Source organism: Pimephales promelas, chromosome 1 (assembly GCF_988280905.1).
Source record: "Pimephales promelas chromosome 1, fPimPro1.hap1.1, whole genome shotgun sequence".
In the NCBI taxonomy this organism is placed as follows: Eukaryota; Metazoa; Chordata; class Actinopteri; order Cypriniformes; family Leuciscidae; genus Pimephales; species Pimephales promelas.
Window position 1 is genome coordinate 6,473,559 of NC_142769.1, and position 19,064 is coordinate 6,492,622.

At 36.5% G+C, this 19,064-nt stretch overlaps 1 protein-coding gene across 2 annotated transcripts; it reads left to right on the forward strand.

Annotated features, from left to right (window-relative positions):
- Window positions 1-1,921: 1,921 nt before the first annotated feature.
- On the forward strand, window positions 1,922-19,005 carry hnf4b (hepatic nuclear factor 4, beta). 2 transcript variants are annotated; one of them, XM_039669848.2, is made up of 10 exons: window positions 1,922-2,349; window positions 5,791-5,974; window positions 8,359-8,453; window positions 10,020-10,120; window positions 11,270-11,419; window positions 11,529-11,616; window positions 13,460-13,612; window positions 14,259-14,522; window positions 16,820-16,939; window positions 18,510-19,005. In XM_039669848.2, exons 1-10 carry the CDS (start codon window positions 2,235-2,237, stop codon window positions 18,608-18,610), a joined length of 1,371 nt encoding a protein of 456 aa, XP_039525782.1. In that variant the 5' UTR covers window positions 1,922-2,234; the 3' UTR covers window positions 18,611-19,005. The 2 variants fall into 2 exon arrangements, with proteins under 2 accessions (XP_039525782.1, XP_039525783.1); XM_039669849.2 differs by having other exon boundaries at window positions 18,513-19,005.
- Window positions 19,006-19,064: the final 59 nt, after the last annotated feature.

Genomic DNA, 19,064 nt, shown 5'->3' on the forward strand with positions numbered 1-19,064 from the left:
AGAAAAAAAAGTTTTTACTGTTTTTCTGAATTAACGAGTTAATTTTTCATGGAAATTCTTTTTTGCTGTGTTTTTGTTAATTAATGAGTTAATTTTTCATGAGAAAAAAAATATTTTGCTCTGTCTGAATTAATGAGTTAATTTTTCATGAGAAAAAAATTATTTTGCTCTGTTTTTCTGAATTAACGAGTTAATTTTTCATGGATTTTTTTTTGCTCTGTTTTTCTGAATTAACGAGTTAATTTTTCATGGAATTCTTTTTTTGCTCTGTTTTTTGCTCTGTCAAAAACTTTTTTGCTCACGAAAATTAACTCATTAATTCAGAAAAACAGAGCAAAAATTTCTTTTCTCATGAAAAATTAACTCATTAATTCAGAAAAACAGAGCAAAAACTTTTTTTCTCATGAAAAATTAACTCATTAATTCAGAAAAACGCAGCAAAAAAAATTCTCATGAAAAATTAACTCGTTAATTCAGAAAAACAGAGCAAAAAAAAGTTTCCAGTGCATTTGTCATGATGAGATGGTCGCTTGGTTCTGAAATAACTTTCATTATGGTGTTGGAGGACTTTTTTGAAAGGAACAAAAACAATGTTTTTGGCAGAACAAAACTGGAACACAATTTATTTCAAAGGGGTGTGTATGGATTCCCTAAATCCCCTAAACAACATTCTCCATTTTTATCTATGGTTATCTATGGCCTGGGTTTCCCCATACTGCCTTGCCGCAGCGCAATTTTATTCACGCTGCTAGGAAGTCTGGATACCATGGACCAAATTTTCGCCTCATCTAGGCCGAAAATCACTGTATCACTACCACATAGGCACCCTAAGGGATTGAAACTTGACGGCCCAGAAAATCATTGAAGAAAATGTTTAAATATTCCATATGACTACAGTGGCTCGACTATAAGTTTATCAAGCGACGAGAATACTTTTTGTGCAAAAAAACAACAAAAATAAAGACTTTATTTGACTATTCCTTTTTTCCTTGCAGGCCTGAGACGAGAGTTCAAGAAATTTCCAAGACGCATGCGCGAGAACTGAACAAGAAGTACTGTAGTATAATCAGAGTAGAATAAGAACACAGTTCTCACGCATGGGTCGTGGAAATCTCTTCGTACAGGCGCATTTGATAGACATTCTTAGCACCCAATAAATGGCTTTGGGCATTCGTAAACTACACCTCAAATACAAGAAGAATACAAGATACCAGACTTGGGTCTGACGTTAGCCAAGCTAGGTTACACGTAGAATATCAATGGAATCAAAGGTTTTACACACAAAGAAAAAATTATTTTAAGAATGTTTTAGAATGTTTTAAGAATGTTTGAGAAGGTTTAAGAATGTTTAAGAAGGTTTTAAGAAACATAATGTTTAAGAATGTTTTAAGAATGTTAAGAATGAATCATTTAAGAATGTTTGGGGGGGGGGGGGGGGCACAGAACAGTTTTCTTGCTGATTTAGTTGATAGCTAAAATTATGGTGAAAGAGCTCAAGGTGATCTTATTGTATCACCAGCAATGTGATCCAATTTTAATGTGGCACAAGAGAAGGAATGTAACTCAATAACATGTTATCATGTTGCCTTTGATCAATAGCACCATTGACCTGATTGCAAATGTACCAAAAGGGCAAAGTTTAAAAATAAAAGCTTTTTATTCTTGAAGAAAGAAGATGGGCATCGGGCCAGCAAAACACTGTGTAGACTTAACACATCTACACATCTAACGTCTGCGATCCTGCTGCCGGCCTCTGTTCTACTCATGGTAAGGTGCGTCTTTTAAACTCAAAGCAAATAAACCAACAAAACTAAGCGGATACATATGAGCTTGATATCATTTCCCACTGAAAAGTGAGTCATGTTTACCTGATCCAGAACCCTCCCCTTTATGATTCCCTCTACACTGATAAGAGAACAGCAAACACATAGACATTTGACAAAATCTCAGCATGTCTATCAGTCTAGCTCTGATGAGTCTTGGACATTAATTACTGTTTTCTCAGTAAATCAAAGCGCTCCACCTTCAGTCTCTGGATGCAGGCAACGTATGGCTGAACAACGATCTCTGGAAGACGTCTATGTGATTCCAACATTTGAAGTCCATTTACAAGGAAGGGCAAAGTAATAGATCCAAGAGCACTATGATATGCTGAGACAAGCTTGGATGGACTCAAAAAGCCGCTGAGTGAAACGCTTGTGATTCTCAGATACAGGCCGAATCCAGACTTCACCATGAAGATCTCTGGGACTTCACTCGACATGAGCGTAACCGACTATGGAATAACCCTGGACCCTACATTCACCATGCTAGAGTTTGACGGTCTTCGTGTTCTCCCTGTACAAACAGGTACGTCTAACCTTTGGTCTGCTGACTCATTACCCAGTTATTAACGCAAAAATAACAGTGATGAATTCTGAAGACAAGCCTTGGTCTATGTGTGCTGGTGAACCAGCTTAACCATGTAAACCTGCATGGTCTTTCTAATGAATCAAGAAAGTCTAGCTGGTTTAGTTAGTTGGGTCACTGACTTACTGTATTAGAGTGCCCATGACAAAGTAAAGGAAATTTCTTTAGAAAATTGAAAAACCTTTGTACCAATTTTAATGTATTTTGAGATATTTTTTTTCAAGGTAAAATGAATTTATTATATAAATATTAGGGCTGTTAGTTAAATGCGTTATTATCGGTGTTAACGCAAACCCATTTTAACGGCATCAATTTTTTTATTGCGCGATTAATGGTCTTTTTGTCCTAGCAAACTTTTTAGTTTTTTTCACATACTATTGCAACAGGACTTGGCATGCGTGGCGCTGGGCTATGAAACCCTCTCATTTCAAAGGCTTGCTCCGCGCGAAGATGTTTCGTTGCTTCGTCCGAAGTGCAAGCGGATCCAGCTAGACCGGAAACAAAACAACAGACACGCCGCACACACTTGATTGGCTTGCGAGCCAGCCAAATAGTTAGATAAAGTAACGTTTTGAGTGGATGACGAGTGCGAGACGAAATGGATGCCAATAAGATTCTGAATGGAAAGTTTACTTTTAAAAAGTTGCCAAATAGTTCCATTGACGAGACCAAAGTGTTCTGTGTGTTTTGTCGTTGTGAACTGAGCTATCATCATCACAGGACGTCCAGTCTGAAATACCACTTGATGATGGCCAAGCACACACACACACACACACAAGCTGATGCGAATTCTCCGCCCCCTCGTCAATATCAGGACCTCGTTAATATTTCTTTCACCCTTTTATTGATGGACAGTGTTACATTGAGAGTTTATTTTCTCCAAGTGAGAACATTGGTGTGAAATTGAACACAGTATATGGCAATAAATAACATTTGAACAAAGCAAGCCGATCCACTTTTCCATGTTGATAAGAGCATTTAAATAAGAAAAAAATGTTAAAATGTGCGATTAATCGCGAGTTAACTATGAAATTAATGCGATTAATCGTGATTAAATATTTTATTGTTTGACAGCACTAAAAAATATCATGGATTATTAATAAATATCATATCAATAAAGCTTATGGCCATCACGTGACATTTTCATACCTGAACTAATCTTGCCTTGACATGTTAGAAAGTTCAAATATTGTATTAATATTTTATTAAAATGCATATTGACCTTGACATACAGTCATGAGGGTCTTCAAGGTTTCTCTTTAGGATTCATCATTTTCTGTTTTATGTACCACATGACTTAATTTTTTAGAAATAATAATATTTAAAAAAAAATTGAATATAATTATTTTAATGAGGAATTTTCTTCATTATGATATCAGGACATTTGCCCTGACATTCTTGATTTTTTTTTTTAAAGTATAGATAAAAAAAAACATATAAGTGCCCTGTCATTGACCTATCCTGGTGCACCATAGCATCCCATTCTAGAGACCAGCTTCCAAAACACAATTTATCCTGTGGACCAGGAAAGTTGGCCTTTTCAGCAGGGGAGACTTGTTTGAATATGATTGATATTGCATTTGAGTTGCATATACACTACATGCACGGCTGACTTAAAACAAACACAAAGATAAATGTTTAAAAGCGGTCTGTCAGCAGTTTGTATGCATGTCTGCTGCCAATGAACACGGACAACTGTGATGCAAGCCAAGTAGAGCATGTGTTTAACCATTCTCATTTTTAAACTCTTCCATACTTGAGTGTTTAGGCCATTTGCTCACAGAGCAGAGCACTAAAAGCGAACTTCACAATGACATTAGGTCCTATAGCATGAGATGCTGCTATTTCAATTACTATCTGACCATAAGAGGACTTTCCAAAAAGCCTGTGCACACACCACTTCAACCTGTTCCTGCTTTCCATTATAATCTCATTTTCTATAATCATTAGGACCACTGCTGATTCAGATATATTGGATCCATCTTACCAAAGCACACATGCGTGGGTGCCAGAAGCGTTGCAGACTCTTAATATAATATAACTGGCCTTTGAACCCAGAGGCGTTCTCTATGTTAGAGGATATTACCTCTCTGAGTGGGTTTAAAGTGCAGGTTATTATTTGCATACATTAGGCTTTAATCCTGCATCGCCTAAGTGAAGATGTGACGTTCACTGGCTTGGGATGCAAACTGGTGGCAATCAACTTCAGAGGCCAATTTAATGCAACACTTGAGGGAATTGAATTAAATTTTAGCTAACACTGCGAAATTACCTAGGAAATAGATGTAGACTGAGTATTTTCACTGACCTGTTTAATTAAATGGAGTTTCTCTTTCGCCAAGTAATAAGTACAGACACTCTGACTCGGAGCGGATGACCCACTCGGTTATTGGACACATTTCCTCCGCCGACTTAAAATTGCAATCATTTACATCAGGGGTCTGTACAAGGGGACTGCCAATTATCTCAATCTCAAATGTGGAAAAAAACTAAATATTAGCAATATTGTTAACTTCAAGCAAAAATATATACAGTAGTTAAGCGAAAGTTCAGATAAGTTCAATGTTGTCCCTCCCACATTAAAATGTGTTAAAGTCACCATGAAAAATCTTATTTTTTATTGAATATTGCAGTGTTTAACTGTGCATTTTTTTTAAATCCATGTGCCCTCGTGATCTTAATATCAAAATAACTTCACCTGAATCCCCTCCCGTTAACAGCGATAACTCGCATGATATCCACCAATAGCAAATCACAAGCATCCAATTAATTTCCCATGGACCCACACATTTTTTCATGTTCGAGAAGCAATTTATCTCAGATATGTCACTGTGTCACAGTATACGATATTCAAGACAATTGCAACTTTGGTTTCATCAACTTTAAGTAAAATTAAAATGAAATGTACATATGTGAGTCTACATCAATAATGAAATAGAAAACAGTTATTTAACCTTGTTATAATATTTGAAGAGTTCAGATGCAAAAGCCTCTAAATGCCATTTGAAATTTTCTTCTTTAATGATGATTTTTATCAAACTTGTATATTTAAGTTCAGTAATTTCACTTAAATAACAATTAATAGGTAATTATCATTGCCATTTAAGTGAAATCACTGAACTTAAATATACAAGCTTGATAAAAATTATCATTCTAGAAGAAATTTTCAAATGGCACTTAGAGGCTTTTGCATCTGAACACTTCATTTCCCTTTTATTAATTTCGGGGTGTACAAACGAATGCAGCCTCTGTGCTTCGACTTCTTGTATTCTTGACTTCTCTGTAAATTTAACAGAACCCAAACTTTGGAGCGGTACTCATGTAGTTAAGCTGATATTTCATACATCAAAATCTGTTTTCTCCACTCTTTTTCCAACTAAGATCCACTAATACCAGGCCATGCACCTCCATCAGCCGCAGTGCCTGCGCCGCAGCAGAGCAGCATGAATCTCTGTGCTATCTGTGCAGACAGAGCTACGGGAAAACATTATGGTGCTTCCAGCTGTGATGGCTGCAAGGGCTTCTTTAGAAGGAGTGTGCGCAAGAATCATGCCTACACATGCAGGTGAGAATTCACCTTCAGATTCATAACTGTCCGCTTTACACACTTACCATTCACTTTTAATTCATCTCTAAAACTGCTAGTGTGAATTGATGTTATATACAAAGCAGAAAGAACAATAGAAGGGTTTGAAAAATCACTTTGGAGATGAATTAAGATTTCAGACAACTTACTGTTTGTTATCTGATACTTATTGAGAGCACAATAACAGCCAGTGTGGATCACATATACATTGGCTGTGACCCGGGCATTAAAGGTAGCCTACACTATGGCCCTTTTTGCAGCTGAAAAAAAAAATGTATGCATTTTGAAGAAGAATGTTGTGTTGGTTGCGCTTCAGGTCTGTGTAGATGAATACAGTATGGTTACTACTCATTATCCTTAAACGTTTACAAGTCCTTGGTTTAGTAGTTCACTTTTAAAAAAAAACTTTTGCTGAAAGATTTGTTCATTTTGATAAACGAGTTCGACAGAGCAAGTTTGAGCTTATAAAACTTAAACTTTGGGTTTTTTTTTTTTTTTTTTTAAATGAGCGATCGTTTCACTTGGTAAGACCCTTATTCATCGTCTGAAATCGTTTAAAGCCCTTTGAACAGTTTACACTGAAACTGTCTTTTGGACCTTGAACCGTTTGGTTCCCATTGAAGTCTATTATGTGGAGAAAAATGCTGGAATGTTTTCATCAAAACCTTAATTTCTTTTCGACTGAAGAAAGAAAGACATGGATATCTTGGATGACAGGGGGGTGAGTAAATTATCAGCATATTTTTTTAACTGTACGACTCCTTTAAGAGAATCCGTTTAGGATATCAAGCTGACTAGCTGAAGATGTAACTGAACCATTAAAATACCAGGAAAAAAATACTAGAAAGAAATACTAGAAATATTTAATATAATTAAAATGTAATATATTTAATATGTTTAATATAATTAAAAATACCTTCAAAAAATACCAGAAACCTAGAATCATAATGATACAACAACAAACCCTGTAAGAGGGGGATATGGCAATTTATCCGTTTGAGAAAATGCCGTACTAACCTGTTGAGTGATAGAAATGTCATCTCCACGTTGTTTTTACAACATTTCAAATCCCTCAGTTCTCGTCGAGCCATTGTTGATTCTCGTTGTATTTCGTGCTCTTCCATCGCGTTCTCTCTTTGCCAGAAGACTCTCCTCTTCGGCGTTTGTTTAAAACAGGTGATTTCCCGAAGGTTTAAGAATTAACGTGCCTAATGTCAACCTTTCTCGCTGGTTCTGACAACTATGAAACTCCAACAACACGCGTCAAAGTAGCCTGAACAACGTCTTTTCCTTCTTTCTGTGGAGAGACGCACAGTGACGCATGCACGCAATTTCCCAACGGAAACCATTCTGTCAAGTCGATAGTAGCATTGTGAAAAAGAAAACACGATAAACTGTTAATTTATGTGGTAAATAATGTTAATTTTAATGAAAACAAAGTACTTTATAAGTAACAGATTCATAATTTAAGAAAGCAGAAATAAAATCAATCAATACAAAATAATAGCATTTTATCAGAAACAAAATAAAACTTACAATAATACAGATAGCATTATTTTTGTAGTATTTTCCGAAACATTGAATTATATTAATATTGATAACCAATTCAAATGTGGGTAGCCTAACACTTTAGGTTTAATTCATTAATTTTTCTTAACTTCATTAGCCTAGTTAATGTAGCCTAGCGTACAATACTTCAACAACATATATAACTCTTAGTTTATTTAATTTAAATATGTGCTAATATATTTTTAAAATGTAAAAAAAAAAAAAAAAAACTGTGACCCCGTTTCACCGACAGGTCTTTTTCCAGGATTAATTTGGACATTTAAGTAGCCAAAACATTCCTTAGAAATAGGCTATTACTGTTGTGGATCTTGAGACCAAACAATACTCATAATATTTACAATTGAAATACAATTACTTGTAATACTGTATTATTATAATATGTTAGTGCAAGTTGCTTTCAGTTAAAACAGCTCAATAATGCATTTTATTCTAGGACTTATGCCTTTTCTGTGAAACTGGAGAATTTGTTAACTTAATACTGTGAAATACATGTCCGAACAGTCAATTGTATTTTGATTAACTAATAAAAATAAAGAAATGAGACCTTTTACTGAAGCCTATATACTGTAGGCCAATACAATTCCTCTAAATGCAATTCTACAACATCAGAAGTTGATGTCAGAGCTTATAACGCAAATGTTATTTCACAGCTCCACAGGAGTTGACTGACACATGTCTTCATCAAAAAAACCTTCATCAGAAGTTGTGAGAGCACGACCTGAAGTGTTTCATTGGATCTCTTCAAATGTGAGAATTATAGTATCCAATGTATTTCTGTCTTTCTTTGTGTGAAGGTTCAGCAGGCAGTGTGTGGTGGACAAAGACAAAAGGAACCAATGTCGATATTGCAGACTTCGAAAGTGTTTCAGAGCCGGCATGAGGAAAGAAGGTAAAAGTATGAGAGAAGTCAATTTCATTTTAGTTTATGATGCAGAGTTTAAAGGCTTTTTTCAAGGTCACAGATCTGGACAAGGCCTAAATATAAACTAATTGAGTTTTTGGACTTATCCCAATACTTATGAATGTCTGCATACCTCTGTGAATTCAATATATTGAACAATTGGGTGAACTCAAACTATTACAATAAGGCAATTCCCAAATCCATCATATAACATACTCTCAAGGTGAAAAGCAAAGAAACAATATAAAAGTATCTGGGCCACTGATTAAAAGCTTCAAAGGTATTGTTCTGCTCCATGCTAAGATATCTTGTTGAAGTTTCACAGTGATTGCTAATGTCCTCTGTCCTTTCCATTTATTGGAATAGAGTACTGTCCGTAGGATGAAGCTGCATCCATTTAAAAAAAAGTAACACAGCTCCAGAGATACAAACGTTGAGTGATCTACCTGATGGTATCTGAAAAGATCTAATAAATTGTACTTACTATTCTTTGGGAAGGCTGTTCATCAGATTAATATTGATAAAAAGGTAGATAGTTAACTGTATAAACACAATACCTGCCCTTGTAAAAAGTGCACTGTATCATAGTTTGAAAAAAGTAAATATTGCAGAAATCACATGCTTTAAAATAATATATTTTAAGTGCAATCTGAATGTAATGTTTTCATACACTTAATTGCATGTTAAAGGTATAGTTCACTGAAATTAATTTTTGGTATGTTTTAGCTTACCTCAAGATCATCCAAGATGTAGGTGTCTTTGTTTCCGCAATAGTTTCAATTTTTTTATTTTTAGGTCAGACCGTTCTTGTCTGTCAGTCATATAATGGAGGTCTATGGTCACCACCTCAAAGAGCATGCACAGAGAAGTCCAAATTAAACATGATTTAATGACTCATAAATGTAAGTACACATTGATGGCCTAAGACACGAAACGAGTGGTTTGTGTGAGAAAACGAACAGTATTTAGGCTATTTCGTTTTTACTTCTTGTAACCAGAGCCACGTCCAAGTAATCTGAGGGCGCGGGCGCTTTGTGGCTACAAGAGGTAAAACTATAAGTACTGTTCGTTTTCTCACACAAACCGCCCGTTTCGTGTCTTAGGCCATCAATGTGTACTTACATTTATGAGTCGTTTAATTTGGACTTCTCTGTGCATGCGCTTTGAGGTGGTGACCATAGACCTCCATTATATGACTGACAGAATATACAAATTTAAACTACTGCTGAAACAAAGACACCTATATCTTGGATGCCCTTGAGGTAAGCTAAAACATACCAAAACTAAATTTCAAAGTGAACTATCCCTTAAAGTGCAATAAAATGAAATGTATTCAATTATATTTAATGCAATTTAATAATATTAAATGCAAAGTTATTTTCTGGTGTTACACTGTGACAGTTAACTGTGACAAAATTTTTAAATTAGCATTTGCTACATTTTGACTATTTCTATTTAAAGTGCATGGTCTGGCTCCATTGTTATCTGTTTTCTATATGAAACACTAATAAATTGCTATCTTTTCACTGATCTTGGCTTACATATGTCTTTTAGCTGTTCAGAATGAGCGCGACCGCATCAGCTGTCGTAGAGAAGGCCAAGCCGTGGGCACTCTCACCATTGATGTGCTGATGCAGGCCGAGGCTTTCACTCAGGTGAGCTTTCTGATCAACTGACTTTCAAAACATTTGCATTTGTGAACAATATTACTTTCTTTAAAACACACTTTAATACAATACCTTATGTATTGAATAAAATGATAAAACCTAACCAACGATTGAAGTGAGACACCGATTAGGAGGCCTCAACAACATTTCAAGGTGACCCCATGACTTAAAATGGACAAAACAAGCATGAAAATAAGCTAAAACTACTAAAAATCAAGATATTTCCTATTTGAATTCACATCTCGACAACTGTCTTGATGTTACATTGGTTAAACAGACCATGGTCTCCTAAAACATCTGGAAATCTGAAGTTTTTAAATTAATTCAATTTTAATTTACAGAAAAGAGGAGTGTTCACAGATTAAAATAAGACTTGAGAACAAAACTAGAGATAGAGTGCCTTTGAATATTTTTGTGGAGTCAAAGGCCCTGTTTACACCTGGTATTAAGATGTGTTTTGTTGTCTCTTTTGTTCACTTTCAACCACTTCTGTCCTGATTTCTTCGAGGGGAGGGTCTATGAATGTGGGTATGGGCTTTTTCAGATCTTTCGATCTAATGGACGAAATAAGCTCACGTCATTTACTCATGAAGACGACTAGAGACAACAGAAAAACACACGGAGAGCATCAGCTTACTTTTCTGCTCTGATAGCCGTATGATCACACTGAACGCTGTGAGTGTGCATTAGAAATCAGAAATGGTGAGAGAACATTGTGCTTTGTCTATGTTTTTCATCTTCAAACCAAACCAACAAAGTCCCATTTGGCTAGATTGCTTCCCATAAGATTTGTAGGATGAGAGTAGACGGTCTTTTGACCTATTTAACACATTCAAGATTCGACCACATGAGCATTTACACTACAAAAGCAATCCAGTTGAATGTGTTTTCGACTACCTCTGGAAAGGTCACAATGTTTTAGACCCCGTTTACACTTGTATTTAGCATCGTCCACATTTGATCCGATCGACCAAAACGCATCTTAATACCAGGTGTAAACCTGGCCAAAAAAGTTGAAAACCACTTATTTACCTCATACATTTTGCTTCTAGAGTTCAAACAGTATTTTTAATTCTGTTCCAGTTTCAGCTTCAGTTTATGGTTTTATCCACTAACTACTTATTCTGCTGTCAACAGAATCCCTCCCAGAATCTCATGAGGGACATCAACAGCAAGAAGATCGCCTGCGTGGGTGATGTGTGCGAGTCCATGAAACAGCAGCTCCTCCTCCTAGTGGAGTGGGCCAAGCGTATCCCTGAATTCTGTGAGCTATCGGTGGATGACAGGGTAGGCCTGTTCCCAACTGTCTTTGTTTGATCATGAGCCATCACTTCTTGTACATGGCAGGCGCCAAGTGTCTTGTTGTGTGTGTGTGTGTGTGTGTGTGTGTGTGCAGGTGGCGCTGTTGAGGGCTCATTCTGCAGAGCACCTCATCTTAGGGGTGGCACGACGTTCACTTCCCTACAATGACATCATCCTGCTGGGTAAGTGAGTGAGTGTGTGTGTTTTAAGTGTTTTTTGCTAGTTTCCGCCCGATGCAGTTATCATTTTGCCTCCTAGTGGTCTAACCCTTACCCTACCCCAGACCTAAACCTACCCATAACCGAATTGTGTTATATTGACGCTAAAGAGTGCCATGTGCGTTGGATGTATACGCATTGTCAAAAGCGTCACTATGTGACGCTGTAGGATGAGAATGCATTGGCCATTCATATTGTGCATATTGGAAAAAGGGTTAGAAATAATTGATCAAGTTATAATCAACACATTTTAAGTAACAGAGCTATTTCTGAAATATACACCTATGTATGACAACATAGGAATATACATTTTTTAAAAGGTACTGAGCTCACAGGGTTATGGAAGCTTGTTTCCGCCATAGAATGAAAAATATAAAAGGTAATTGCCACTTTTTATCTCACAATTGCGAGTTGACTTCTCACAATTCTGACATTATTTCTCCGAATTGCAAGAAGGAAAGTCAGAATTGCGAGATATAAAGTCAGAATTGCGTGATATAAAATCACAATTGCGAGATATAAAGTCAGAATTGCGAGATATAAAGTCAGAATTGCGAGTTATAAAGTCAGAATTGTGAGATATAATGTCAGAATTGCGAGATATAAAGTCAGAATTGCGAGATATAAAGTCAGAATTGCTAGATACAAGGTCGCAATTGTGTGTTATAAAGTCACAATTGCTAGATAGAAAGTCGCAATTGTGTGTTATAAAGTCACAATTGTGAGATTTAAACTATTCTGAGGGGGGGGGGGACTTTTTTCCCCCCTTAGAATTGGCCTGATAACTCGCAATTGCGAATTTAAATCTCACAATTCTGAGAAAATATGTCAGAATTTCGACATATAAACTTGCAATTATGTGTTATAAAGTCAGAATTGTGAGATGTAAACTCACAATTGTGAGAAAAAAAGTCAGAATTGTGAAATAAAAAGTCGCACTTCTGTCTTTTTTTTCTCAGAATTGCGACTTTATATCACCCAATTCTGACTTTATATCTCGCAATTCTGACTTTATATCTCGCAATTCTGACTTTATATCTCGCAATTCCTGACTTAATATCACGCAATTGCTATTTCATATCACGCAATTCTGACTTTATATCTCGCAATTCTGACTTAATATCTCACAATTCTGACTTTATAACTCGCAATTCTGACTTTATATCTCGCAATTCTGACTTTATATCTCGCAATTCTGACTTTATATCTCGCAATTCTGACTTTATATCACGCAATTGCGATTTTATATCACGCAATTCTGACTTTATATCTCACAATTCTGACTTTATAACTCGCAATTCTGACTATATCTCGCAATTCTGACTTTATAACTCGCAATTCTGACTTTATATCACGCAATTGCGATTTTATATCACGCAATTCTGACTTTATATCTCGCAATTCTGACTTTATAACTCGCAATTCTGACTTTATAACTCGCAATTCTGACTTTATGTCTCGCAATTCTGACTTTATATCACGCAATTCTGACTTTATATCTCGCAATTCTGACTTTATAACTCGCAATTCTGACTTTATAACTCGCAATTCTGACTTTATATCTCGCAATTCTGACTTTATATCACGCAATTCTGACTATATCTCGCAATGCTGAGTTTATATCTCGCAATTCTGACTTTTTATCTCGCAATTGTGAGAAAAAAAGTCAGAATTGTAAGATAAAAAGTCACAATTATTTATTTTATTTTTATATTCAGTGGCGGAAACTAGCTTCCATACAGGGTAATGCATTTGAATGACCCAAAAATAGCTACCTTGTATGTGAGCAAGATTTGTGTTTGTACAGGAAACGACTTCATCATACCTTTTAGAGGCACCGAGCAGGAGATGTCCAAGGTAGCAGCTCGTATCTTGGAAGAGCTGGTGAGACCTTTGAAAGAGCTGAACATCACAGACACAGAATTTGTCTGTCTCAAAACCATTGTCTTCTTCGCCCCAGGTTAGTCAGGGATCATCGCTGTGTTCCCAGTCAAACACACTGTCTGAACCAGGAGCTTCTGTGATTGTTCCTGGCACTGACATCTTTGGTTTCATGATATTTTATGAGGATCTATTAATATCTGGGACATGCTGGTGTGGATTGTTGAGTTCTAGGCTTTCCAGCCTGGAGGTCTGATTATAATATTGGAGCCAGGTTGGTCAGTAAGAATTGCTTTGTTTAATTTAAGTAGAGTCGTAAAGTTTTTTGTGGGTAAAGTTTTTTTGTGCCAACATTTTGAGAACATTTTTAAGGACTAGATAACTCTGTACGGATCTTCTTAGCATTACTGGAAAAACATTTGTTCGTAACTTTGAGAGAACCTTGCCAGATCGATCTGAGAACATTCCCTGTTAGAATCAAGAATCAGTTGGACAGAATTTAGAACAGAAGAATTGGCTTCCTTTCAATTCACGAGTTGGAATGCATGATTTTCCCTCCTTTAAGCAGTTCCAGCCATTTTGTTGCGTATAAAAAAAGATATTTTCACAGAAATACAAAAACTGCACATTGAAAAATCTCAGTTATCCATTCCATGCTTTAAATGTTTTGTTTAACACAAAACATCTCTTAATGAGCTTTGTTTTGCAACCGATCTGTGTTTCAGATTGCCCTGGACTGCAGTGCGCCCAGGCGGTGCGCCGACTGCGATTCCAGGCCCAGGTGCTGCTGGATGAGTCCACTAGTGAGCAGCGAGGGCGGTTTGGGGAGCTGTTGTTGCTGCTGACCACACTTCAGAGCGTGGCCTGGCAGATGGTGGAGCAGCTGCAGCTCATGCGTCTCTTGGGCAAAGCCAATGTGGACAGCCTGTTGATGGAGATGCTTCTGGGAGAAGAAGCAACCAGAGGACCTGAAGCACTGCCGGCCTCAGGTACAAAACCGATGGGCTTTGTTCCGAAGGAAAGAACAATCATAAGTGAGATCTCTTTAATATCTAAATGATATCTTCTAGCCAGCAGTGAGAATAAATGGAGAGCAAATTAAGACACTTGCCGAAGTCTCAAGCATTCCAGATCTTTCTCCTGACAAAAGTACACCAGGAATCTCAGATTTGTCTCCATTGAGAGAGTTTGATTAAAGGGGTGGTTCGGAATTTTGGACATTGGGCCTCATTTCCAAGTGAGCCTTATGGTGCGTTCACACCGGACGCAAACGCGTCAGGCGCGAATGATTTCAATGTTAAGTCAATGCAAAGATGCGTTACGCACGTAAAAAATTCCTGCGGCGCAGAAGACGTGAATACGCCTCATTCGCACAGCAAGATCACGCGAATGGCGCGAATTGAGCATTTTGAGCATTAAGCATGTTAAGCGCGAATGATTTCGTAACTGCTATTTGTGCATTCACGCGTTTGACGCGAATTCGCGTCATGAACTTTGGCGTCAATTCACGCCATGTTAACCAATCAGGAGCCTGCTGTTTGCTCACGTGGTGAAGGATCTGGATGCTTCAATAAATTATTTTGTAATATGACTAAATGCATGGTGGGATTCTTATGCATAACAAAGAAAAATTTCGCTTCAAACTTTCAACATGACATCATTACTTTTGCGTAAACATACACGCCACTTTCGAGTCAAGTGGCGTGTTATCTCTACGCATTTTGAGCTATCCGCGTATCCGTGTGTATGCGTGTATGTCTACGCCATTAACGTCTGAGTAATTCCGCGTGTCTGTACACGCCGTCAAATGCCCGCGTGAAACGAAGCAAAATGTACATCTACATCTGGGGAGCGATCTTTTTTTGGATGGTAAGGGAACAGTCATAAATGCCATTAACCCCATTAACCCCATTAACCCCAGTGACGGTTAGGTTTAGGGACGGGGTTGAGGCAAGTCATATATTTATATATACAGTAATAACGTTAAGTCAACGGCGTTCATAAACACGCTGAAAAGCGATTATGCGTCTTGATAGCACGCCAAAAATGGAAATACAAATTGGCGTGTCATACACACGCTACTACATGAGATCAGTCTGTTTTGATTTTAAGTGCATCAGTTTAGCTCTTGACGTGTGAATTAACACAAAGTGGTCAAGCGTCAAACTAGACGCGGTAGACGCTAATTTGACGCGCTATTCGCATCCGGGGTGAACGTAGCATTAGGCCGTGTGTCCAAAAAAGCGTTTTTAGCCAGCTGAAAACGCTAGACGCTCTGCTGAAGATGCCGTGCTTTGGGCGCTTGAGAGCGTTCTGGCAGCACAGCGTTTTTTCCGTTGAGACGTTTTGTTGCTATGATACAGAATATCCGCAGCACAGTTAACTTGTAACTGATTTAGCAGATAATTTGTTTCATACTAAAAAATTAATTTTCACCCATTTTGTTCGGTTAGCTCTGTTGGTTGATGTCATTGTACAGAAAGAATGTTGTGACAGTTGGTCAGTGTTGTTTGGTCCCGCCCCTCCTCCAACCAGCCGTGTGATTGGACGGCTGGGTAAAAAGTGACAGGGATGAGCGCTGCGTTTTATCCAAAGTTGAACATTTTTCAACTCTTGGCGACCGCCAAAAAATGCCGAACGCTCAGCGCTTCAGCGTTCTAAAAACGTTCAGCGCCTCGTTGCGCTCATGGCGTTTAAAAAACGCGGCGCTCTTTTTAAAAACAATTGAGAACATACGCCAGGCGCGTGGAAAAACGCTTTGGTGGACACACGGCCTTAGTGTTATTTATCAGTTATAACTCTTTTTGAAAGTATGCTACTTAGCTCTATACTCATTCTATGTCAAAAATGGTCTCTTCTATGTTTATTTTTCTCCCAAGGAATTTTAGGAGAAACATCTGAGACAAAGTTCAATCAAAAGTCTAAGATATCTGAGAATTTCATAAACTCTCCTGAACAAATAAAATGTTCCTCCGGGTTGCCATAGAGCTGATTTGGGATCTGTATATAAGCTCTAGGATTTAGATGAGCATAGCTGGTCCTGAGACATTATGGAGAGAGTTACTGTAAACTTTTCCAGCATAAACTTCATTGAACTCAGAGCTGGTTAAGATTCCATGGGAGATCTCGGTCCAGAGTCCATCTGTCTCAGTCTAAGCTCTCGAGCTAAAGATAAGACTCACCATTAGCGCTCTGAGGGAGTTGAGGCTCTTTCTGACTTACCTGCAGTTAAAGTATGAATGTGTTGGAAATGGAATAAAACGGTAACTTTTCTGTCTTTCTGTAGAGTCGAATCCCGAGCCACTTATATTCAGCACAGCAACAGAGTCTGTCCTCTCCAGAGGAATACTGACGGAGCATATCCCAATGCATAACTTCACATCAGTGATCCTCCCTGTACCCTCCTGTGAGTATCGCAAGCTCAGGTAGTCCAGCTGTCAATCCTATACAGTTTAAAGGCATAGTTCACCCTAAAAATGTCAATTCTGAGATCATTTAGCATAGGAAGTCATTCCAAACCTGGATGGATTTTAGTACCTCTGGGAAACAAAAGTATTAAAATATTTTTCACAATGTCCATGCAGCACCTTTCCATAATATATATATATATATATATATAAACAAAGATTATTGTGATACTTTTTATATATATATATATATATATATATATATATAATTTATTTTTATTTATTTTTTACATTAAGCAGCTCCTGATCACCGAATTTATTTTATGGAAAAGTGCAGCATGGACATTGTGCAAAATATTTTCTTTTGTACATATTACAATAATCTGTGTTTTATATATATATATATATATATATATATATATACTGTATATAATTATATATATGTATATATATATATACACACACACTGTATATAATTATATATATATATATATATAAAACAAAGATTGTAATACGTTTTACAATAAATATTTATTTCTAATTTAAAAATTCATGTTTAATTCAATGTGTTTTAAGTTTTTTTTTTATATAATTGTGAAATTCACAAAGTTAGATTTATTTACTATATTTCCCAAAATATGGGGCTACTATACTGTTAATATGAAGGAATTATCCATATGAACTTGTTTTAGCTGTATTTCAATTGTGTTTTAGTTAAAGGAAATGTCTGTAAATCTCATGAATAATGTCCTAGCGGAAAAGTACCAGTGCAGGGCCTAAAAAACTAACTTTTTTGCCAAGAAAATTAACCTGTCATAAATATTTTTTACCGGTTTTGTTTCGAAAAAAAAAAAAAAAAAAAAAAACAGGCAGCAATAACAGCTAAATTTTAATACTCTCTATTCCAATTCCCATACCAAAGCTAAACCTACTTGTCTAACTAATATATCATTTAAAGACAAGTGAACAAAAATACAATAATAAGAGAAAATCAACTTACAAGCAATAGCAGAAGTAAATAAAATAGAGCAAAGATACAAATGAAATGCAGTGATTTACAGTTTTTTTTTCAATTACTGTAGGTCTAACAGTAGTTTTCAGGTACAGAAAATAAATAAAGAATAATAAAATACCCCATACTGTAGTCTTCACTGTATAAAAGAAACAATATACAATATCTTTCACATAAATTTTAGGCCTTGTACCTTTTCCATTTTTTCTACAGATTTTTTTTCTTACAGTGCATAAACATAGTGAATATGACTTTTGAGCAACATTACAAGTATTTTGAAGTCATTCTGTATAATAGCTCTGTGCGATCACAGAATCTTTGTTTTCAGATAAGTATAAGACTTGAACAGCGGGAAACTGGCACTATATATTTCCCATAAATTAATCTAGTCTCTGATCAAGATAAGTGATGGAACGCTGATTTATAGGCATCTTATTATTAGTTATTCGCTTTAATTCAGTGTTTTTCACAATACATATAGTTTTTAATGAAAATGCATGTTTTAATGTCACTTCATTACAAATAAATTGTATTATTAATGTGACTTTTGTCTGCAGCAGGTCTGTCTGAAGATCCCCTGACACCCACACACACTGGGCCTGAGGTCTTCACACATGGACAAGCAGCAGACATGCCAACTGTACACACGTGCCTTTAACCACATGTATAAAGGTTATCCAGACAGGCCTACCTTTATACACTTAAAGAGATAGTTCACCCACAACTGAAAATTCTGTCATCATTTAAGTTGTTCCAAATCTGTTTCTTTCTTCTGTTGAACACAAAATAAAATATTTTGAAGAAAACTATGGAAGTCAATGGGGACCAGAAACTGACAGAATTTTTATTTTTGGGTGAACTATCCCTTTAAGACCATCACTTTTGATACAAATGTGAATTGCACACAGAAACTAAAATTAGGGATGAGTCATTGTATTTTACATATAATGAGAAATGCTTAATAATTGTTAAAATCTAACAGTGTTAAATTTTTTATGTGAGTGAAAAATTAACAGACAATAAAAAGCCTCCAGGCTGTATATTGTAATGAGATCACTGGTAAATGATTGTCTAATTTATTGGAAGGTGACATGGCAGGGCACGTACATAAA

Bases quoted from the DNA above. Each gene is read 5' to 3' on its own strand.
- hnf4b (XM_039669848.2), top strand. From the start codon at position 2,235: ATGAAGATCTCTGGGACTTCACTCGACATGAGCGTAACCGACTATGGA. The intron at 2,350-5,790 runs GTACGTCTAACC...TTTCCAACTAAG, and splicing joins TGTTCTCCCTGTACAAACAG to ATCCACTAATACCAGGCCAT. The intron at 10,121-11,269 runs GTGAGCTTTCTG...TGCTGTCAACAG, and splicing joins AGGCCGAGGCTTTCACTCAG to AATCCCTCCCAGAATCTCAT.